This window comes from Sorex fumeus, unplaced genomic scaffold (assembly GCF_029834395.1).
Source record: "Sorex fumeus unplaced genomic scaffold, SorFum_2.1 ptg000037l, whole genome shotgun sequence".
NCBI classification, from domain to species: Eukaryota; Metazoa; Chordata; class Mammalia; order Eulipotyphla; family Soricidae; genus Sorex; species Sorex fumeus.
The window spans coordinates 34649466-34674430 of record NW_026606094.1 but is presented as its reverse complement, the minus strand read 5'-3'; the positions used below and the strand labels follow the sequence as shown (position 1 = coordinate 34674430).

Sequence of the window (24965 nt, the reverse complement as noted above, 5' to 3'; positions counted from 1 at the left end):
TTGTATTAACTTTACTGCCAGGTTTTAGCTTTTTATTTTCTTTAATCTCAACAACTGGGACATTAAGTGCACTTTGTTATGAGAGGTAAGTAGCATACTGCATCTGCAGATCGAATGCTAAACTAGGGCGTTGGTGCGGGGAAATGTGTACTGATGGAGGGATGGGGTTTGAATACTGTCTAACTGAAACCCAATTATGAACAGCTTTGTAATGGGCTATCTCACAGTGATTCAATAATTTTTTTTAATTTAAAATAAAGAATACGGTTGCCAAAACAACAACGATGACAAAGAAGAAATGAAAAAGTTTAGGTGTTCAGGGTAGGTAGGTGCGGAAAATGCTTTTAGTGTTTCTGTTGCCCAGTAACTTTATGTAAGAAAATTTGTCATTGGGGGTAAAGCGTCCACACCAGTACCAAGGATATATTGAGTACATTTTTGCAAAATTTCATATTACTATATTTTACATTTCTACAATTTGGACCTCACTACAAAAAGGCATCCACGATTTCCCATGGCCCTTTACTTTTCGACTAACACCTCTTGGGTATTAACGCACATTGAAGCCCTGATAACGCTTACTTGCTTTCCTGAGGCTCAAAGTATTCCATAGGATTGTTCTGAACAAGTTCCACATGGAAAGGACCAGTCTTAGGTACTTTTCGGAAAGTTGTCCCCAAATCGCCAGCAATTTCGCCCAGGAGTTTTTCAATCCCTTCAACCCACCCTCGTAGGATGTTTCCAACCCCTTCCTTGCAAAGAAACACCGAAACTACAAATCCCATAAATCATTGACGGCCACAGTCTCCCCCCCCCCTCCCCCCCCCCCCCCCCCCCCCCCAGCCCTCCACGCTCTACCCTTGAGCGCGGTCAGCTCAAGCTCAGGTTGAGGCCTCTCGAAATATGCCTGAAAGAATTCGGAGCCGTTCACTAGCCGGCGGGGAGCTGCGCGTTCGCTGGGCTCCTTTAAATCGGTGCAGAGGGCGAGGACCGAGCGGGGCGACGCAGAGTGGGCCGGGCGGCGACACGGGCATCACCTGTTCGGAGCTGGGCATGCGCGCTGGGAGGGCGCGGGCCCGGAGGCGGGGCGCTGTGGGCGGGGCGGACGGCGCCCGGCTGGCACCGCTCAGATCTGCTTCTCCCCGGCTCGGGGCGTGGAGGCGGCGGCGGCGGCGGCGGCTGGGAGTCGTCTTCGGCGAAGGTTGCCCAGCGTTGTCCAACATGGAGGAGGCACCGGCCGCGGGCGTCACCTGCGAGCGGGACTGAACCCCCATCCCCCCTGCCGCCGGGTCCCGAGCCCTGGGACTTGGCCACCTGCACGCCTCGCGGCGGACCCCCGGCTCTGCTTCCCCGCTCTCGGGCCGCGGGGGCTTCAGCACCGGGACGCGGTGCCGGGAGGGAGCCCGGCGGCGCCCAGACTCCCCGAAGCATGGGCAATGAGGCGAGCTTGGAAGGCGAGGGGCTCCCTGAAGGACTGGCGGCCGCGGCAGCCGCCGCGGCCGGAGGAGGGGCCGGCGGGGCGGGAAGCTCCGTGCACACCGCGATCCCGGCCGGCATGGAGGCGGATCTGAGCCAGCTGAGCGAAGAGGAGCGGAGACAGATCGCGGCTGTCATGTCAAGGGCGCAGGGGCTGCCCAAGGGAAGCGCTCCCTCGGCCACTGCGGAGCCGCCCTCCTTGCACAGGCACGCACAGCATGATGCATATGTCAGGGCATATATGTACGGCTTCGCCTTGCACATCCGCGCCTGTCCGTATGTGCGAGTACGGCAGTACATATATGTCCCCTTCCGTGCATTTTATTTTCCCCTAGGTTGGAGAGCAAGAGAGCCTAAAGCCTTCTGCTGGGCAGGATGGAAAAAAAAATGATGCATGGTAGAGTTTCTGGTGGGATAGTCAAGGGTTGCTTTCCTGAAACTGTGATTTTTTTTTTTTAGGTTGTGATTATTTTTTTTCCTGGCCTTTCACACCTTTTCCCCTCCCCGCCCCCAATGGCGTGGAGAGACGCCCGCCCACCAGTGTTTTACTAATCTGGAAGTCTTCCATTAATGTAAAACGGACGTGTTGGAAATGGTTAGAGCTGGATGTTTACCTGCCTCTGTTTAAATGTCCTCGGGCATTTTCAGCATCTGTTTCTCTGTGGTGGATGTCTTAAATATTTCTGTAACAAAATACATTTAATTCCTCTGGAGGTGATTTGTCTTTCCTTCCCACCTCACACCCAGAGAACAGAAGCTGTTTAGGTAGAAAGTACCTAATGGATACACCGTTTATATTCATTGAGGGACTCCGAAATATATTGTGGCATTAAACAGATGGTTTGGTCACTGCAAAGCAGGTGCTGTACGTGCATAACTGAATTAGCATGTGTTATTTTTGAAAACGACTGCTCTTTTGGAGGCGAAAGTGGCTTATAGTCTTTGGAAAAACATGGAAATTTGCATTATTTTAAAAGTAGTTCCCGAAATACTTTAAAAGACCAAGTAAATGACAACTAGCATAGGAAATGGAGCTAACCCGTAACATTAATGCATTCATTTTCCTTCCTAGCTCTCCGTTTTTCTTTATCCTAATAAATTAGTTGTTTTCTAATTAGAGTACTGAGAGGTTATAATCAATGTGCCTGCCCCGACTATGATTGTAAACAAGCCCTTTAACTTTTCACCCTCCAGTAGAGATCAGATCTCTGTCCATGGTGCTGAACGCGATCCATTCTTGCTTTATGATTAAAGGAAAACCTCCAATTTTCATTTTAAATGCTGGGAGTAGTAAAGTCCCAAACATATAGGTGTAAATTATTAATATACTTAAACTTCACTCGAGAGTAATCAAATAGATGTGTATAATTTTGAGCAATATTTATATTAATTTTCATAAAGAACTATACTGTTTTATGGATAGTTGTAATATTTTCACGTGAACCCTTAAGTGCCTAAAATATTCCAGGTATAACTATATTTCCTTAAAATGAAACATCCAATGGTAGTTAAAAATTAACTTATTTATATTGAATGTCTTCCTGTATTTTCAAACTAGTGCAGTTATCAAGCTATTTTTTGATATAAAGACTTTGTTATTCATTACCTTAAGAAGTACAGCTTTATAAGATATCTTTTCTCTACTAATGACATTTCGACTTAGAAAAATGTTTAATGATCATAAATTATGTTTCATAAGATAATGAGGTGCAGTAATTTTTTAACCATTTAGAAAACAATATGAATGTTAGTTCTTCCACAAATTTTTCTGAGAGGCAGAAGCAACAGGTTTAGCATGTTGGTTAAAAATAACAAGAACAGTAGGAGCTCTGATTTTTTAAAATTAATTTTTTTCAGAAGTCTGAAAAATAGCACATCTTATAAAATTACAGTGTTTTTATGAAGTATTTATAATGGGCTTTCAAGCCTCTATATTGGTGGAATTCTTATTCATTGGCAATATGTGGCCTAAAATGATTATTGATGAAATCCACTGTATGTGCAATACATTTCTGATTTTGCTTTTTTTATTATACTATCCTTATGAAAAATACATACTTTTGAAAGTTATTATTTCATTATCATCAAGTGAGAATCTAAGAAGCACTTGTTCTATCATGGCTTTTCGAAACATAGTAATTAATCTAAGTACGTATGGGAAAGTATATACATATTATTTTAAATTTCAAGAGATTTGATAATGTAAACTAGACATCTGGGGTTTGATTTTCCTTAAAGAAATATAGAGGTTGAGAGTAAGAGAACAAGAGCAGTGCTCAGGGGTCAGGGGATGCACTTGGACTGAAAGCTCTCTTGCTGTGTAGGCCTTAGGATGGTCAGTGCTCAGTCAGCCTATGTGGTACTGCCCAAGCAATACTTAGGGCTACCTCACAGTGGAAGGATATTCAGATTGTTAACCTTGTTAAATTTAACTTATTCATGCTAAGTCATGTGTACCTCTCAGACATATGTGCTTCAGTTTTTTTGTTTCCAGATGAGGCAAGTGTATTTGCCTTCCCTCTCTGATAGACGGTTTGAGGATCAATTAGATGAGTTGACAGGGACATTTTTGTTTGATATTTAAAAAATTTGATGGGCCTTTTTTTTATAGATAATAACATCAATACAAGCAGTGAGCAGAACTACAGAAAAGTTTTATGTTTAATTGTTGTGAATTATTCATTAATTCTTGAGTCTGTGTTGTTTTTCATTTGGAGAATTTGGTGCAATTTAGTGGCAGTCCAATCCCCCACATCTCTGCCAGGAATCAGGGATTCAGATTTCTGTGATTAGTTTTATATATTATATTGAATTAATTTCTTGATGCCTTAAATTCTAGTCTGCTCTACAGTGTAAAAATAAATAGCTCTTCCCAAAGTTGCTTGTATTTCTAATACTATAAAATTTTAAGTGACTCAGCATAGTAAAATGTCATTGCCTGCTATGTTTCATTTGATTATTTAGCATTGTAACTGCTTGTACAGTTTTACACTTTAGTACCTCTTTATCCCATTGGTAGATGAAACGATTTTCTACTAACATATGAAGGGAAAATTCTAATTTGTGCACGATGATATAAATGAAATTAAAAGGAAGATCATATATAAAAATAGGTAGTTAACAGAGTAGAAATAGAAGATAGGTTACAAAGGAAACACTTTGGGGTTTTGGTTCATAGTAGACTCTGAGAGATGCAATATTTTTACTCGTTCTATTTATAGCTACATTATGAAAGTTTTACTGAAAAATGTTTTAATAGAATAAGTATATACAACTTTTGAATTGAATAAGGATATAAGAATTTTGATGGATGATTTCCCTAAGCACTCATTTTGGTCACTCCAATTGAATTGGCATCCCCTTGACTTTTATCATCCTAGAGAGATCAGACCAAGCCCAGGTTTAAAATGAATATGGGATGTTTCCATGTATTCCTTATAAGGTCTGTAGTACTCATAGTTTGAAGTGGGAAGAGTTCAAGAAACTTTAATCTAGAACAGAGTTAGGGACCATAGAAACCTCGTATGCCCCATGAAATTGTCATATGACCCTTGTACATGAGAAGACAGACATGGGTTACTCATTAGCTACAAGTCCGCCAGTTTCATATGGCCTTTAAATGATGTTAATGATGTAATATCCAAATGACTCTTGGCAGAAAAAGGTTCCCCACTCCTGAAATTCCTGCTATGCATTCATTTATTCCCTTATTGTTATCCATTCATTCATTTACTTTCCAAACATTATTTCTTATTTGTTTGTTTGCAGGCTCTGTTCAAGTAATATAAAAATGAGTGAAACACATTATTTTACTGGGAGTTCACAGTCTAGTATCAAGACACATTATATTTCAGTCATTTTACTTTTTAATTAAAACACTATTATACCAAATAGAAAATCACTGAAGGCCACAGTCATGAGTGGATCTTCCTATTTTTGTCTGTATCTTCTCTTAATGATGTCTTTTAATAGCAATTCAAACTAGTATGAACCACAGAGCAGTCATTATACTTAATAAAGTATAGCTACTAAAGTTATAGATATATACATATATATGTATGCATATATATTGTTTTGTGTGCTATATCTAGTGATGCTCAGGAGTGACTCCCAGATTAGTGCTAGGGATCTTACCCAGTAGTGTTTGAGAGACCATATGGTGCTGGGGATCAAACTCAGGTCTCTCACATGCAAGGCATTCTACACAGTTCTTTGAGCTATCTCTCTAGCCTTGTTTATTTTATTGCTGGGATTTTATAATGTAGTACAATTTATACCTAAGGAAGTATGTGCAATTATAACATATTATAAGTAGTTTACTGTGAGTTTTGGTATTTATTGTTATCACAATTACTTGGTTCTTGTGAAATTTATTTTTTTATTTGTACATATGTGGGATTTGGTGAATAATATTCCAAGAACATGAAGCTAATATTTCCCAGAGGAAATTTTAATAAAAATAATATAAATTTCTCATTTTATATAGATTTTTAGTACAAGGGAACCAATTTACCAAAATGACTAAATTATTGCTTTTCGGATAGTAAATTCTGTGACATACTCCGTAAGTGTGCATCCTTAAAAGGAGTAGTAAATTTTTAATTGAATAAGGAGTGTTTCTAGAATTGGAAATATATTATTTTAAATTTTATTTTCTAAACAGGGAATCATTGAAAATAATGTATTTTAGATTTGTTATTTTGACTTTTGCTTTCATATTGGAGGAGGCATCTAGTACTGTAAAGTAGAATTCTGTATTTTTTTAAATGGAAATATATAGCAATGCATCTTTTTAAGGTGTCTAAAAACTTTTAATATATTACCATAATACTCCTAGTTACCTGTTTAAGCAAAGATATCAGAGACATGTCAAACTAAAAGTTTTTTTTATAATTTTCTTCGAGAGAAAATGATCTACCAAAGAATTCTATTTTCTTATTAGAAAATCACTTGCTTTCTGGATTCATTGGAATTTATATATTTTTTCTAAGACATAAATTCAGATATTATTCTTTTCTATATGCCTTTATCTTAATCGCAATTTAAGATTTCTGTCATTAGTAGCACTGTCCTCCCATTGTTTATTAATTTGCTTGAGTGGGTACTAATAACATCTCACAACAAATTGTGAGACTTATTGTTACTGTTTTTGGCATATCAAATATGTCACAAATAGCTTTCCAGGCTTTGCCTGTGGGCGAGGTACTCTCAGTAGCTTGCTGGGCTCTCTGAGAGGGGCGGAAGAATCGAACCCGGGTCAGCTGCGTGCAAGGTAAACTTCCTACCTGCTGTGCTACCGTGCTAGCCCCTCTGTCATTAGTCACTGTCATTGTCCTCCTGTTGTTCATCAATTTGCTCGAGCGAGCCCAGTAACATCTCCATCGTGAGACTTATTGTTACTGTGTTTGGCAGGTGAGATACTCTCGGTAGCTTGCCGGGCTCTCCGAGAGGGGTGGAGGAATCGAACTCGGGTCTGCCATGTTGGCCGCTTGCAAGGCGAACGCCCTACCGCTGTGCTATCGCTCAGCCATTGTCCATTACCAGTTACATTTTGACCAATGAAATTAAGACCTGTAAACTCTATTGTAACTATTTAGTATTTAATCACTGATTCTTTTTTCCTTTTAATGTATTTTCCAAAGTTGAAGAGATATGTGTATATCAAACAAAATACTTAAAATTTGATTTCCTTCATAAATGTAGTTATGACTTTTACCAGCAAAGAGTGGTTCATTAAAAGCTTAATGTGGTGCCTGAGAAAGAGTATAGCAGGTAAGGCACTTGCCTTGCATGTGACTGAACCTGGTTTGATTCCCAGTACATATGACTCCTTGAGCACTTTGAGGTGTGATTCCTAAACACAAATCCAGGAATAAACCTTGCACATCCTAGGCTGTGGCTCTAAAGTCCAGTCTGTATGCTCCCCCTCCAAAACTAGTGTACTTGATTTTTGACTAAAAGCTTATATGAGAAGGAACTGTTTAAAATCTTAAGTCATAACACTTTACAATTGATCATATCTTCAGAACTTTACTTTAAAAGTCTGCCTTGTGTATTAGTCTGTAAATTAAAATAATTTCTAAAAATTATTATTAAAATTTTAAGTCAGTTGGAGAGATAGTATAAGGGGCAGAGTGCTGTAAAGTTATACATATAAATATATGGCTTTTTTCCCCCAAAACAAATATATCTCTCATACATTTTAAAGGAGGAAAATTATTTAGTTTTATAAATAAATATTAATTAAATATAACTAAGTATAGTTAGTTAGATTTTAAATATGTAAGATTCTTTTTAAACTGAAATGTAAGTTGTTTTTATTATAGGCACTTCCTAGATATATTAATTTTTCTTTTTCTTTTATTTTAAACCACACCCAATGGTTCTCTGGGCTTACCCCTAGCTCTGCACTCAGGGATCATTCCTGGTAGGACAGGGTATCATATGTAGTGCCTGTGTCATATCTGGTTTTGCCACACATAGGGCAAGCTCCATACCCTGAACTATCACACTCGCTTGATATCTTAATTTTTCATTTTATGTAGTAACCGGTATATTTTTCTTTACCCTGTGGAAAATCTCTAGTCCTGTGAAAAAGGTAACAAAGATATTAAAATTTTATGGCTTCTTACAGCATATTGCAAAGGTAGATTCTAGTTATATTTTGACATTCATTCATGATTGTGAGACTATCAGAAATGAATTATTTTTTAAATGTTGTCTGGAATTGATTTTTATTATTTTGTATCATCTTCCTTCTCCCTTCCAGGAAACAAGAGTTGGATAGCAGTCATTCTCCTAAGCAACCTGGAAAACCACCTGATTCGGGTCGTGCAGCTCAGCCTGGTCTAAGTAAGAGCAGAACTACAGACACTTTTCGGTCAGAGCAGAAGTTGCCTGGAAGGAGTCCTTCCACTATTAGCTTAAAGGAATCCAAGTCCAGAACTGATTTTAAGGAAGAGCACAAGTCTAGTATGATGCCTAGCTTCCTTTCTGAGGTTAACCCTTTAAGTGCTGTCTCCTCTGTTGTAAATAAATTCAATCCTTTTGATTTGATATCAGACTCTGATGCCTCCCAGGAAGAAACGACCAAGAAACAAAAAGCAGCCCCGAAAGAACAAGGAAAACCTGAAGGAATCGCCAAGCCTACATCGCAGCAATCGCCCAAGCCAGCTCCTAAGCAGCAAGGACCTGTGAAAGCCCCCCTTCAGCAGGGTGTCTCCCAAAAATCGGTACCTTCTCAGCAACCAGAAAAAATGAAATCACAGCCTTCAGGAAAGCCCATTCAGGGGCTTACCCAAGCTCCTCAGACTGACCCGGTCAAGTTGCCTCTTCAAAGAGATGCAGCCAGGCCTCAGACTAAACAATCAGATGCAGTGACAGGGGAATCAGGTAAGCCCTCACTGCAGAGCCCATCTAAACCACCTGTTCAGCAGGCAAGTCCTGGCAAACCTCCAGCTAAGCAGCCTGGACCAGAAAAAGTTGCATTGCCGCAGCCTGGCCCTGCAAAATCCCCAGCACAGCAACCAGGGCCAGCAAAACCCCCAGCCCAACCACCAGGAACTGCAAAACCCTCACCTCAGCCCCTCACAGCAAAGCTCCCAGCCCAGCCTCCAGGGACAGTGAAACCTGCAGCTCAGCAGCCCGGACCAAAGTCTCCAGCTCAGCCTCTTGGACCTGCAAAGCCTCAAGTTCAGCCGACTGTGACGGAGAAGCCTCCATCGCAGCAGCCTGGCCCCAAGCCTCCAGCACAACCTCCAGTACCTGCAAAGTCTCCAGTTAAGCAGCCAGGACCAGCAAAGCTCCCAGGCCAGCAACCAGGAACTCCAAAGTCTCCAGCTCATCAACCCGCTGCAGCATCTCAGCCCTCTGGGCCTGCAAAGACACCTACTCAGCAGCCTGGTCCAGGGAAGATTTCTCAGCAACCTGGCCCAACAAAATCTCAACAGCCTGGCCCAGCAAAGCCAGCAACTCAACAACCTGGCCCACCAAAGCTGGCAACTCAGCAGCCTGGCCTAGCAAAGCCCACAGCTCAACAGCCTGGCCCAGCAAAGCCCACAGCTCAACAGCCTGACCCATCAAAGCCTGCAGCTCAACAGCCAGGCCCAGCAAAGCCCTCACTTTTGCCTCAACAACCTGGCCCAGTGAAGCCATCAGCTCAGCAGCCTGGCCCAGCAAAGCCCTCACCTCAACAGCCTGGCGCAGCAAAGACTTCAGCTCAACAACCTGGTCCAGCAAAGCCTTCAGTTCAACAGCCTGGTCTAGCAAAGCCCTCACCCCAACAGCCTGGCCCAGCAAAGCCTTTAGCTCAGCAACCTACAAAACCAGTCAGCCAAGCTGGAGTTGGGAAACCTGTGCAGCCACCAATTTCTCCATCTGCTGGACAGACTTCAGTACAAGGCCTCCCGAAAACCATCTGTCCTCTTTGCAATACCACTGAGCTTCTCCTGCATGTTCCAGAAAAGGCCAATTTTAACTCATGCACTGAGTGTCAAACCACTGTCTGTAGCCTCTGTGGTTTTAATCCTAACCCTCATCTAACTGAGGTGAGTGTATTTGTTCATTCTGTCCATACTCTAACTCCATATCATCTTCCACAGATGGTGCTTAGTTTACTGTTAATTGATACAGTGGCACTGCATTTTTTTTATGATTCTTTCTTTATTTCTCTCCTCTCTTTCCCCTTCTATTTCAGTTACAACTTATAATAAAACACACACACACACACACACACACGCACACACACCTCTTCTCCAATAATAAGTTGAAATCTCTGCATTTTCTGATAAAATAACCATATTAAACAGGGACTCCCAAACTTTTTGTTACACTACCCTCTTTTCAGAAACATAATTAACCACATGTGTATCTCCATACATTATAGAGGTTATGGTGCTTACTTTACAGGTTCAGTCCCTGGCACTACATAAAGTGCTCCAAACACTGCCAAGAATGATGCCTAAATACAGAGCCAGGAGTAATCCTTGTGTAACACTGGGAGTCCCCACCTCCCCCCAAAGTCCTTTTCACCCAATAACTCAGTTACACTACCCATTCTGTCTATATTAAGGGAACTACCAGATGATACTCCACTTCCTTCTGAGGCTCCAGAGTTTCCAGGGTACTAGTTCACTTTGGACAGTACAGCTGTAAAGCAAATAAGAATTAATTTAAAAAATGCCAAGCATCTGCTTGTGTTACTCTCTGTTTAAGGTTCATATTATTATTTAATATACAGTGATATTAGTTACACTATAAGTTCAAGTTTCTGCCTACTGAAGTTCAAGTTCCTACCTAATCTCAACTGGGAAGCAATATGTTAGGAAAACATTGGGTAAATTTCAATATAAAGTGGAATATACATTTCATACTTTTGTGTTCTCTTTCCATACAAGTCATTATGATATACCTGAGCATGTGTTGCCCCATTGGAATGGATTATCTATCATAGCATAGTGGAAGTCAGTGTTTGAAATGAGGAAGTCATTAGAGCAGATCTAGGTTGATGGGCATCTTCTCAAGAGGAGAATAGGTTAGATCACCAAGACTTTGAGTAAGGATGCCTGACAAACTTTAAATTTTTTTCCATTTGGGGGCACACCCAGTGATGCTCAGAGGTTACTCATGGCTCTGCACTCAGGAATTACTCCTGGAGGTGCACTGGGGACCATATGGAATGCCAGGGAGAGAACCTTGGATTAGCTACATGTAAGGCAAACATCCTACGTGCTGTATCTCTCTGTTCTCCTGACACACCATTTACGAAGAAGCCAGTAACATACTCATTCAAAACAAATAAATTCTTTGTTTTTTACTTTGATTTTGGACAGAGAAGTAATTCTTAGGAAATCTGTTAATGTTAACTCAGAACTTAAAGGCCCTACCATTTTAAGAGGTAGTGATTTGTTGAGGGAAAAGTATGAAAAGGCAGAAACTATTAGAAAAGCCCAGAACATTTCTAGAGCTAGGAAATAATACTATAAAGATGGGACAATCATATAAATAAAATAAGAATTAAAAGGTGAAGGGTATAATAGAATGTGTATTTAAAGAATGTTTTGATAGCCTTCACCAGATAAGAAGATACAGAAATAAATCAATTTGTCTAGAGGAGAGCTATTAGTGGACTGTCTCTACATTATGTTTATGGACAGCCAAGAAGGAAATCACATCAGGTAGTAAAGGATTATAGGTTTAAATATCCTGAAAGTGTGGACACTTTTGTACTTTTGGGGATTTTTTTATGAATGATAAATATGGGTGTTGTGAAAAAAATCTTAAAATTCTATTTAAGGTAAATGCGTTTATGGTTTATTATGTTTATGTTTGGTCTGTACATTTATTTTTTATATGTAAATACTTATGGTCACATAGAAATATCTTAGGTGAAACAGAATTGTAAACAGAAAATATAAAGAAGAATTGATTTGGACCAGAGTAAGTAGTACAACCAGTAGGGTGCTTGCTTTGCATACTGTCCACTGGGTTCAGTTCCAGGCAGCGCATATGGTCCCTTGAGGCTGCCAGGAGTCACTGCTGAGCTGTCAGAGCCAGGAGAAAGCCCTGAGCATAGCCAGGTATGGGATCCCTTCCCCACAAAAAGTGCTGATCTGTTGTTTCTTTAACAATGCAATACTTGAAAAAAATGAAAATAATAACATTTTCTCTGCCAAAAACACTAGATTAATACAATTAACTGAACTTATTTTAAATATATCAAGTCTTTTTGAAATTTCAGTATAGTGCTACATGGCTATTTAGAATTTTGAACACATTTGACTTTTAAAATTAATCTTAACTTGTTTTCTCCATAGACACAATGTTACAAATTGTTGAGGTTTGAGATTGTAATCAAAAGTTATTTGATCTGTGTTAATAATAGTAGGATTTCATTCTAACTTTCATTTGTCTTCATAATAACAATCACAATCTAATTTCCAATTTTTAACCTCAGGAAAATATCTTCCTTAATCCAGTCAATCAAACAGTTCCTTAAACTCCTCTGTTATCAGCAGGTTAGGAAGTTAGAGTTGTGGATCCAGTCTGAGAGTCTGCTTTAGACATAGGTTGATGAAATTTTACAAACTGTTACTAGTATCCATAAGAAAGCAAAGTTCTCTGCATCTTCCCAATGGAGCACAAGCATTTGAGGTTTAAGTGTTCTTAATGTGCAGATTAAGTTAACACTTTTTTTTTCTGTAGGGTCCGGGGCAGAGGCTGGTCAACCTTTGAATTTATTACTTTTAAGTTTGATGTTTGTATGCATGTTACTACCTATAGTGTGACTTTAATAGTCTTTGGATAAAGTAGAATACTGGTCTCATATTACATTTTGAGAAAACAGAAGAAAATTCCTAGATATGTTTTGTTACCAACACAGAAGAATTTTGATTAAGTTGCTTATGAAAATCCCGGCTTTCAAGTGTCTGTTAGGTCTAGGAAGGAAGAACTGGAGAGATATCAGAACTCAAGCACAAGGGGCTGGAGTGATAGTACAGTGGGTAAGGCATTTTCCTTGCACACAGCCGAACCTGGGTTCAATTCCCAGCATCCCATATGGTCCCCTGAACATCGCCAGGAGTAATTCCTTAGTGCAGACCAGAAGTAACCCCTGAGCATCGCTGGGTGTGACCCAGAAAGCAAAAAAAAAAAAAAACCCAAAAACTCAAGCACAAGCTTTAGGAAGGAGATTTTTTAAAAAAATTATTGTATTGAATCACCGTGAGATATAGTTATAAGCTTTTATGTTTGAATTACAATCACACAATGATCAAACACCCATCGCTCTACCAGTACACATTCCCCACCACCAATATCCCCAGTATACCCCTCTTCCCCTCCCCCCCCGCCTCCATGGCAGACATTATTCCCCATTCTATCTCTACTTTTGGTCATTATGGTTTGCAATGCAGATAATGAGGAAGGAGATTATATTCTGAAGTAAACTTAATAATCTTACCCTCTCTTCCAAACACATAAATACACACACATACACACACTTTAGACAAACCCAGCTGTCACTCTGAGGATAATATTTACATAAACTGAATTCTCATCATTGTCAAGATGTTTGTGGTTCTAACTAGTCCTTAATAATCTATTGACCCTAAGCATGGACTTTTTATTACTGGATCTTTTCATATTGTTACATTAAAAGAATAATATTGGTTCTCTCTCTGGGTTTGCTTCTGCCACAGAAACAGAATTGTCTTTCTAATTAGTGGCAAAATGATATTTTGTTGTTATTGTTTTTATTGTCATTGCTGATTTACTTTATTCTTTTTGGTGGTTATCTATATATATATATTTAGGATATTTTATTTTATATTTTATTTCTTGGGCCACACCTAGTGGTACTGAGGGCTTACTCCTGACTTTATGCTTAGGGATCACTCCTGAAAGTGCCTGTGGTACCATATGCAGTAACAGGGACCAAAGAATGGTCAGGTACAGGTTAGGTAAGTTCAGTAACCCCTGTACTATTTCTCTGGTCCTGATGGACAGATATCTTAGTAAAAATTTATCTCTGATATTTGAAATTTTCCTTATTCTTAGGAAAATTTGAAATATATGAAATAATTTGTCATTTTCCAGAAGATTAGTAATGAAATAAATGTTAGTGATAAAATGGATTTAGGTAAATCTTTTACCTCAATTTTGGTTCCTATGACCAATAGACTCATTAGTCTTTTGGCTGAAATCATATATATATACATACATACACACAAACATATATATACACATATATACATATATATATATAAATTTAGGAAAAACATGGCCATCCATCAGGAGTTCAAAACAAAAAAAATATACCTAGACTTGCATGTAAATGGTTCCCACTTACTGCACCATACCACAGAGCAAAAATGTCTGAAATTCTTCAGGTCAGTTAAGTGGCTTAGTTGGGTACCTTTGTTGGGTCATTATACCAATACAGTATCTATGCTTAGTAAGAAACTAAGGAGGAAAAATGTACTAAGTGCTGTTGTGAAAAGTCTAGGACTTTTTTCAAATTCAGGAGTTTGGAACCTGCAGAGAAAGAGAACTAGAACTGGGAAGATATTCCTGATGGAGTAGCAGAAAGAACTTGTAAGAAAATGGGCTGTTTTTTTCCCTTTTTGCTATAATGCTTGATGCAGGTCCACTTTGGGTTGTATTGTGCTGTGAGTTGTACTTGTAATGCTGAGGATGGGTCCATCAAGTGCCAGAATCACACGTAATGTAAGCAGTAACTGGGGGTCTAATTCATGGGCTTATACATACACAGATTCTGTGTTCCACTGAGTCACATCCCTGGGCCAATAAAGGATTTTTCTTGGCTTTTTTTTTTTTTGGTTCTGGTTATAGGCCACTTCAGACTGTGATCAGGGCTTATTCTTACTTTTGTGCTCAGAAGTTACTACTGCCAGGACTCAGGTGATCCTATGGAATGCTGGAGATTGAACCTCAATTGGCTATGTGCAAGTCAAAAACCCTACCCACTATAGTATCTCTCTGGCCCCTGTTTGTTTTATGTTTTTTCCTAAAAACATTTTTCGCCATTCTAAAATCTAAGCAAAGACAGCTGTAGAGTTCTTGGAAAGAACAACGGAGCACACATATGTCCATCTCTTCTCTTTACTGGTCTCATTTTAAATTGAAAGTATAATAGCTCCAGAAAATGGGAATGATCACCCATAGTATAAATTGTTGTCTTGGAAAGTACCTAAGAGGTAGTATGGAGATGGAAATGAAGTGATGCCAAAAATCTGGGAAAACTACTTTCACATAATTCTCTGATCACACTGAGGAATCAAGGGACAGAGAATGGAACAGTGAGTCATGACATCAAATAATAGATGTCATGATCTATTATAGTAACTGAAGAACTTCAGCTTAAACAAATTGTACTCTGCACTCTTATATAATCTTCAATGGAAAGATAGAGAGGGATGCTTTATTTTTCTCCCCCTCTCAATGGTTAAAGAATTCTCCAAGCGAAAGGGTGTGGTATTTGATGTGGGGCAACTAGAGCTTTGAAAAGAGAAGGTGAGGTGTTCCAGTCTTCACCTGCCTACGGTGAAATGGAGCCTGGGGAAATGCACTTTTTGTCACAGGAATACACATTTTGTCACAAACCATAGTGCCTAAAATTCTTGTTGGACTTTTACTTTGGAATTGTGAACATTTGAGAAAGATGCACAGCGGGTAAGGCGATTGCCTTGCAAGTGGTCAATATGGCTGACCCGAGTTCAATTCCTCCGCCCCTCTTGGAGAGCCCGGCAAGCTACCGAGAGTATCTCGCCCTCACAGCAGAGCCTGGCAAGCTCCCCATGATGTATTTAATATGCCAAACACAGTAACACGTCTCACGATGGAGATGTTACTGGGCCCGCTCGAGCATTGTATATATCTCTTAGACTCACTCAGGACTCTGGGCACTCTGAAAATGTGACAGCTAAGTTGCAAGTAGTGTAGATTATATTACCTTAAACTTCTAGTAGGAATTTAAGATAGAAAAAATCAAGGTTATGGATGGGAATCTCTCGAGTAACATGCCTCTGACTTATGGAAAAGCAGTGGTCTTCATATTTTACAGGTCCATCAGGAGCCAAGCAAGATGAATAATATTAACTTTCAGCTACATCTTGGTAAAATATTTCATTTCTAGAGATAAGGAAAAAACTCGAAAGACTTCCACAGAACAATTCATCATCTTCTATAAAAAGATGAGTAATCAGGAAGTTATAATACTCTGCGAATGTAGAGGGCAGTTGATATGAAGCAATTTTTTAAAAAAATTCTAGAGCTGGGAATATGATGAATTTATTATCTTAGCAAGATGAGATCAACATAAAAAACTTCACTTGTGAAAGACTGTATAGAATGATTGTCACTTTATAATTTGTCTCCCTTCCAGCTTACCTACTAACAGGTACATGTTAACAATTGTATATATATTCATATATATATATCCACAATGTCACATATTTTGATATCATAATCACCTTAGGAGATTTTCTTGTTAGAAAATAAAGAGGGGGAATAGAGTAGATGACTGTATATACCCCAGTAATAATTTAAAAAGACAAGAAAGACATTAAATGATTTCTAAAATACGCTTGTTTAACAGTGGTTGAATTTGAGATGATACAAGATTAAATATAAAAAGTTGCACATTATTTTATTATGCATTAAATAAATGCATTCAATATAATTCCTTGGATATTGCTTTAAAGGTCTAAACTAAGTGATCATGTAAGTTAGTTTTTTTAAATAAATAAGGCAGCTTAGAGGGCCATGGGATTGTTTAATGGACTGAATACATGCTTTGTATGTGTGAGACCTAGGTTCAAGTCAATATCACATTGTCCCCTGAGCACTGGTAGGAGCAGTGCTTAAGCACAAAGCTAAGAGTAGCTGTGGAACAGCATTGTTGAGGCTCCCAAAATAAACAAAAACAGAAAGTTATCCAATCCAAGGGCCCAAGAACAGATAACTGATTAAAGAAACTATGGTACAAATATAATACTTCTTTGCTCTAAGAAAAGTTGAAATGATGCAATTTGCTGCTATGTGAATGAATCTGATGCTGAGTGAAGTTAGAAGGAGAGGGTCTAATACCCAACGACCTCTGTCATATTTAGGCACTGTAGCACTGTCTTCCCATTGTTCATCGATTTGCTCGAGTGGGCCCAGTAACGTCTCCATTGTGAGACTTATTGTTACTGTGTTTGGCATATCAAATATGCCGTCATGGGGAGCTTGCCAGGCTTTGCCGTGCCGGCAAGATACTCTCGGTAGCTTGGTAGGCTCTCCAAGAGGGGCAGAGGAATCAAACTCGGGTCAGCCAGGTCAGCTGGTACAAGGCAAAAGCTCTACCCGCTGTGCTATCGCTCCAGCCCTCATATTTAGGATATAATAAAAATATAGTAAAGGAATAGCAATTGCCCAAAGGTAACAGAAACTGAGAACTAGAGTGCAGACCACAGGGGAGGGTAGTAGGAATTGGATGGAGCGGGGGACACTGAGACAACAGTGGAGGGAGTTGGTTACTCTTGGGTCAGGTGTCTAGCTGGAATGTGTCAGGCATGAAACCCTTTCAGTAACATTATTGTAAACCATAATGCCTAACATTTTAAAATGCCTGTCATAGAGAGAGGCATGGGGATGGGAGGAAATCTGGAGACACTGGTAAAGGGAAGTTGATATTAGTGAAAGGATTAGTGTTGGAACATTATATACCTGAAACTTAGTCATGAATAACTTGTAAATCATATTGCTTTAAAAGACTTTAATAGAAAAAAAGAGCAGATAAAAACAAAATAGATTACATAGCATAAAATATACATATATATATTTTTTCCTGGCTTTGTGCTCAAGGGTTCCTCCTACCAGTGCACAGGGGACAATGTGTGGTTAAGTTTTGGACCTAGGTATCCTCACATGTAAAGCAATATATATATATATATATATATGTATATGTTTACAAATACATATATATATATGTATATGTACACTGGTGCTATTCAGGCCTGGAAGTACTAAGTACCCCAGAACCATCCTGGCTGTGCCAGGGAGCCAGGGATTGAATTCTGGGTGTAGCATTGGCAAGGCATGTCCAGTCTCTTTTTTTTTTTTTTTTTTTTTGCTTTTTGGGTCACACCTGGCGATGCTCAGGGGTTATTCCTGGCTCATGCACTCAGGATTGCTCCTGGCGGTGCTCAGGGGACCATATGGGGTGCTGGGAATTGAACCTGTGTTGGCCATGTTGGCTGCGTGCAAGGCAAACGCCCTACCCGCTGTGCTATTGCTCCAGCCCCAAGGCATGTCCAGTCTCTTTGCATTATCTCCTTGGCCCCTTTAGTTTTCTTTACATAATATTTAAATTTACAAATCAAAAATATGTTTTGATGTTAATGGCAGTCACAGAATAGCTCAAAGCAATTGTAAATATTGATTGAAGAATAAGACATGGTGATAGAGAGGCTTTTGTTTTATTGTCATACCTTTTTTGTTTATTGAATACTTTTGTTTGTTTATTGTCATACTTTTTTGTTTATTGTTTATTGAACCTAGTGATGTTTGGTGGTTACTCCTGACTTTCTGCCCAGGAGTCACTCCTGGTGGTCCTCAAGGGACTATATGGGATTTTGGGGATTGAACTCTGGTCAGCCATGGGCAAGGCAAGTGCTTTACCTGCTAATACTATATCTTTGGCCCCCGTACTATACTTTTAAAAAATTTTTTTAATCCTTGAAAATTCATGTAATAATTATAATTAAACAGAAGTAATTTAGATGTTTCCAATTTATCACACCATCAGCTAAATAGTTATGTGATGTGGAAAGGATGGATGGAAGGTAATGAGTTTTGATTTTACATCCTTAGCTTTGGCATCCTTTTTGATGCTGTCTCAATTTTCAGAATAATGATTATGCTGCCAAATTTGGGCAGTTTCTTTATACATTTTCTATATCTCAGTCTTGTGTACTTTTGCTGGCACCATTTTTATATAAAACCAATAAAGAAAAATAAAGTTCCTTGACTGTAAATTTAAGATATTTAGAAATAAATGAGTCTTAAGGGCTTTTTCAGGACACGTTCTGATGCATATTGTATCTCTTCTATTATTTAAAACTAGATGAAACACATCATAGAAAAATCTTAAGCTTTAAAATCATTATCTGTTTATCTCTCTTTTGGCAGTAGTGAAAGTTGACCCAGGCCTCATGTATGCAAGGCGAGTGCTATGGAGCACTTCCAAGCCCTCTGGGACTGTTTGCTAATGAAGATAAAAAAATAGACTGTCGCTTAAGATTTCATATTAAATATTTTTATAAACACCATGTTTACTTACCTCACTTTTTGTGATGTCCAGTTTGCACCATTTACTTATGATACAGATGTTTCTGTACAAAATTGATGTATATTTCTCATGCTGTGCTCTTGCACTTAGTCCTTGGAACTGAAGCCATTTTTTTTTGTTTTCAGCTTTTATTAATTAGTTTTGGTGCCAGGAATCAGGGTAAGGACCTGATATCTACAAGGCACATGTTCTACCCAGTGAGCTTAGTCACCATGAGTGGATGCTTCACGGTGTGTTTATCCGTATTGAATTTTCTTTTTCTTTACCTTTTTTTTTAAAGTTACAGTCAGCAATGCTCAGGTGTTGCTCCTGACTCTGCACTCAGGAACTGTTCCTGAAAGTGCTCATGGGACCATGTGGGATGATGCTGGGTATCAAATCTGGGTTGGCGTGTATAAGACAACCACCCTATCCACCATACTATTGTTCCTGTCCCATATTTGTTGTTTCTTAAAATTATTGTGACCAGATTCAGTGGTTGTCAGGGGATTTACTCTTAAACCTTGCATGTGCAAAACATGATCTTCACCAATCAAGACTCATCCTGACCCCTGAAGGTTTAGCTTTTATAGTATTTAGCTCTTTCTAAGCCTGCACTTATATGTGATTATGTGATTGCAACTGGGAATGATAGCTTGATAATAACAGATGTTCTTCTGTGAAAGCAGATGCCCACACTTCACAAAATCATTCACTGGTTCAGTAAACTTAGTATAGTTATGGATTAACTTACTCACTGTTCACATTCCTTGAGAAAACAACATATCTCTTGCTGAATATTTCCATCAATTCACTTAGAAGTAGCTTGAATTATCTTTGAAAGGGAAGTTCAGTTTTACTATAGTCATGTTTGCCTTGTGACTAAAAACCTTGTACAAAATATAAATCATAGTTTGAACTCTGCATTTCAGAATCTTCTAGTGCATTTTGTCACTTAATGTTCTTTTTAATGAGGTGGTATCCACTTTTAAAGATGAGTAAAGGAGATAGAGAGATATAGTATAGTAGGTAAGGTGCCATGTGGTCAATCTGACTTAGATAACCAGCACCACATGTGGTCCCCACGAAAAACACCAAAAGTGATTGCTGAGTAGAGGACCAGGGCTAACCCTTGAGTAACACCACATGTGGCTGCTAGTCCAGAATAAAATAAAAGATAAATATAAAGATGAAAAAGAATCCATTCTTTAATTTTCCCTTACTTTAACATATTTGAAATTCTACAGTAGTTTATTTTTATTTTTATTTATTTTGTATTTTTTTACAGGCTTACAAATTTTTGTGATTATGTTTCAGTCAAACAATGCTTGCATACCCATCCCTCCACCAATCTCCATTCTCCACCACCAATGTTCCCAGTGTCCCTCTCACCCCCCCACCCCTTCCCACCCCTTGCCTCTGTGGCAGACACATTCCCTCTTACTCTCGCTCTCCTTTTAGGTGTTATGGTATGAAATATATGCACTAATCAGTCATCATATTTGGTCAATAGTCTACTTTCAGCACACATCTACCATCCCAAGCGAACCCTCCAACCATCATTTACTTAGTGGTCTCTTCTCCATCCCATCTGTAGTTTTATAGGAAATAGTCATCAAATGGTAAAGTTGAAAGGATATGGGTTTTGGACTTGTCTAATTTGAATATAATTATAGCAGCTACTGACCTGATGTGGGCTGGAGCGATAGCACAGTGGTAGGGCGTTTGCCTTGCACGCAGCCAACATGGCCGACCCGAGTTCAATTCCTCCGCCCCTCTCGTAGAGCCTGGCAAGCTACCGAGAGTATCTCGCCTGCATGGCAGAGCCTGGCAAGCTACCCATGATGTATTCGATATGCCAAACACAGTAACAACAAAAGTCTCAAATGGAGACCTTACTGGGCCCGCTCCAGCAAATCGATGAACAACGGGAGGACAGTGACCAGTGACTGACCTGATGTAGATTTGGTCAGGTCCTTTAATTTTTTTACTATTTTACATTTTTTATTTATGACATTATACTTTTCATAATGTAAAAACCTATTGGCAATGTAAGTTGCTTTAAAATTTAAACTAATATGTGAACATTTGTTATTGATCTTAATACAAATTCCAATTGACATTTAGTGATAGTTAATTGAATCACTAATTCTGTTTCACAATCAATCACAATCACAAATCATCCTGTTATTCATCGATTTCCTCGAGCAGGCCCCAGTAACGTCTCCTTCATCCTAGCCCTGAGATTATATTCAAGGCTCTTTAGGAGAATGAGACCCATCATTGTTACTGGTATTTGGCATATTGGGTATGCCACGGGGAGTTTGCCAGACTCTGCCGTGTGGACAGACTACATTCGGTAGCCTGCCAGTTTGTCCAAAGTATAAATATTCTTTTTATAGAGAGAAAATTATAAAAAAAACTTTGGGAAGTTATTGAATTATTTAGTATTGGGTCCAGTATCACAAGTTAGATCTGAGTGATATACAGCTGAGGAGGTAGAATACATGCTTTGCATTCTTAAGGTCCTGAGTTCTTTCATCCCTGACACTGCATGGCTGCAACTATAGTGCTGATGGCCCTGAGCATTGTAAGACCTGAGTATGTGCACTATAGTCCAAAATCAGAACACAGACACACACAGACACACACAGACACACACACACACACACACACACACACATACACTGGTTTGGATCATTCTTTTGAAAGTGACACCAATAGAGAAAACTCTGTAAGTTCACAATTAATCTTCAGGTGATATTTTCTAAAATATATAAATAAGACTTATGATTATTCAGCAGAGCCTTAGCTAATAAAATTGTGTTCCTAAATTTCACAGCTCAGCCATAAAGCCTCAGCAAAAAAGAACCTGGGGATTTCATTTAATAGGAAGATGTGTTCTAGTAATTATTTGTTGGTCTTTTGAGAAATCAGAGTAACCTCAGAAAGAAGAAATCTTTCATGACCACTTTCTTACTCTCATTTATGTACTGTATTAGTCAAAAGACAAAATAAATAGCCCTTGATTCTTTTGTTCTTTCCTTAGAATTAATAGAAGTAGTTACTTATGAGACAGTTGTAGGTGACTCTTTTGAGTAAGAAAAGCAAGGCAAGAAAGCCCAAGAATAGATTACCCTCTCTTGTCCTCAATCAAAGATTTTAAAGGAAAATCATCTTTCCATTTGTCACAGGTCTGTTCAGCATGATCATGCCCCAAATTGGTCTGGTGCAGGGTTCTTTCCTAGTAATATGCACTTCCCTCAGTCAGGATGGATTCATCATTGAACTTTTGGCCCTGAGCACTGTAAGACCGGAGTATGGTCCTCGGGAGACTTCTCAGGACCTATTATGGGATGTTGTCACCTCCTCATTTGAGCTCATGCAGTCATTCTGGGTCTTTTGGATGCAGTCACTGGGTCCCCATTTTGCATCAGAATACCATGCTTTACTAATGAGATTTTTTTTGGATTAGTGGTCCCTTCAGGAAATTATTGTTTTAAGTCTTGAATTCCATCTATACACATTCTATTAGTAAGCCTTCATAAGTGGAGGCAACAGAAATCTTTATTTATTTTTTTCCCTTTATTTTATTTTATTTTATTTTTTTTTTTACAGTTGTAGATTTACAATTTTTTGTGCTTGGGTTTCAATTATACAATGATCAGATACCCATCCCTCCACCAGTGCCCATTTTCCACCACCATGGATAATATCCCCCCATCCCATCCCCCCATCCCCCCGTCCAGAAATCTTTATTTTTTAATTAATTAAAATATGTAATATACAAATAGTTGAAGAAATAGAATTTTTTTTAGAAAAATCTTTATTTATTTAGTTTGTATTTGGGTTTACACCCAGTAATGCTCAGGCTTTGGTCTTGTCTCTGCACTCAGAAATTACTTCTGGCCATGATTGGGGGATAATATGGAATGCCAATGAAAGGCAAACACCTTACCTACTGTACTCTTGCTCCAGACCCAGAAATAGAAATATTTATATTTGCAAAATTAGATTTTTTTCATTTTATTTCTTCCATATTGAAGCTAAGTGTCCTTACCAATGAGGTTGTAAGCTTTCTTGAGACTATTTCTTACATTTTTTCCCTATCAAGTGAATGTTACTAATTAGAGTGTCATGTTAGTGAATACTTTGGTGCTATTTGTAGTAGGGAATTGGGAACTTGTTTATCAATTCCTTGAGGAAGATTTCAACTCTGAATCTGTCTTGGCCATGATATAATCTGAGATCTGTAACATGGGGAAAAAGTGATAAAGTCTAAAATGTTCTTGACCCTCTTTTGTGGCTCTAATGGAGTGAAGATCTAGCTCTGAAGAACTTGGGAATCAACTGCTTATAATAAGGGCATCTAATAGATGATGTGTTGGAGGAAATGATGATAGTAAATTCATTTATGCTGAATAAGAGATTCTAGGATGAAAAGCAGGGCAGTATGTAACACATCAAATATTAATGTTTAGTGAACACTAATTATAGGTCACACTTTTTTAGTTATATCAAAATGGTGATAGATTTATCATGACCAAAAGTATCATATCAGCTAGGTTTCTGGAGAGAATTGCACATGAAAAGAAAGTAAATCAGAAATCTAATATACATTATGGGAAAACAGTGGGAGTAGCAGAATAATATAGATTTTGTCTATTTTGAACACTTTTTTATGACTTGTGGGACACACTCAGGTATGTTTATGGCTTACTCCTGGCTCTGTGCTCAGTTCATCAGCACTGGAAGTTTGCAGGGGACCATAGACAGTGTCAGGGATTTGAACTGGTTTTAACCATGTGCAAGGCAAGAGACTATACTATGTTTTTGGCCTGAGAGAACATTTGAAAAATAATTTTAGTCAAAAGATATCTGTAAACACCTATATTGTTTAAAGGGTCAAACCCTGGAGTCGGTAGAAGGACTACTGCCACATGTCCTTACCATTTGTCGCCTTGTCATTTGGTGAATGTAGACCTGTCAATAGTAGTAGTTCAGTGTCTATATAAGAACACTACCAAAATAATATATTTTGAATTTATTATAAAGAAATAACTTTTTATGGGTATTAGAACAAGATTTGAGTGGTGGTTGAGTCAGCCCATTTAGTTTGTATTAGCTGGTTTAAAGTGTTTGAGAGAAGATAAGGTGAAGTGAGTGAAGGGTATCAGCTCTGGAAATGGAAGGGAATGAATAGGAAGTTTCTTTTCACAAGCATTGTTGATACACTTTTAAAGTAGTCAAGAATGCAATAAAGATATAAATGCTGTAACTTGTGAGAGGGTAAAGTTTTGCTCTCTTTACACTACTGTTTATTTTCTTTAAGTGTACTGTGAAGGACATGGCAAGAGAAAGAAGACGGTTGATAATATTAATATTGGCATATGTTTTATACTTTTATTTTATTTTTTATGTACTGCTATTTATTCAGCCACTGATTAGCTGATTGAATTGGGCATGGACTCCACTGTTTTATACTTTTTTTTTGCTTTTATTTTTTGGGGGGAGGGTGGTCACACCTGGCAATGCACAGGGGTTACTCCTGGCTCTGCACTCAGGAGTTACTCCTGGCGGTGCTCAGGGGATGATATGGGATGCTGGGAATCAAACCTGGGTCGGCCGTGTGCAAGGCAAACGCCCTACCCGCTGTGCT

General features: G+C 38.8%; 1 protein-coding gene across 4 annotated transcripts in view; it reads left to right on the top strand.

Annotated features, from left to right (window-relative positions):
- The first annotated feature begins 1273 nt into the window (after positions 1-1273).
- PCLO (piccolo presynaptic cytomatrix protein) overlaps positions 1274-24965 on the top strand; it is a 382693-nt gene continuing 359001 nt past the window's right edge. For all 4 annotated transcript variants that reach the window (XM_056118261.1, XM_056118260.1, XM_056118262.1 and 1 more), the window contains exons 1-2: positions 1274-1683; positions 8246-10022. In XM_056118261.1, the coding sequence (XP_055974236.1) occupies positions 1430-1683; positions 8246-10022 (2031 nt within the window). In that variant the 5' untranslated portion in view covers positions 1274-1429. The remainder of the gene's footprint in view (positions 1684-8245; positions 10023-24965) is intronic.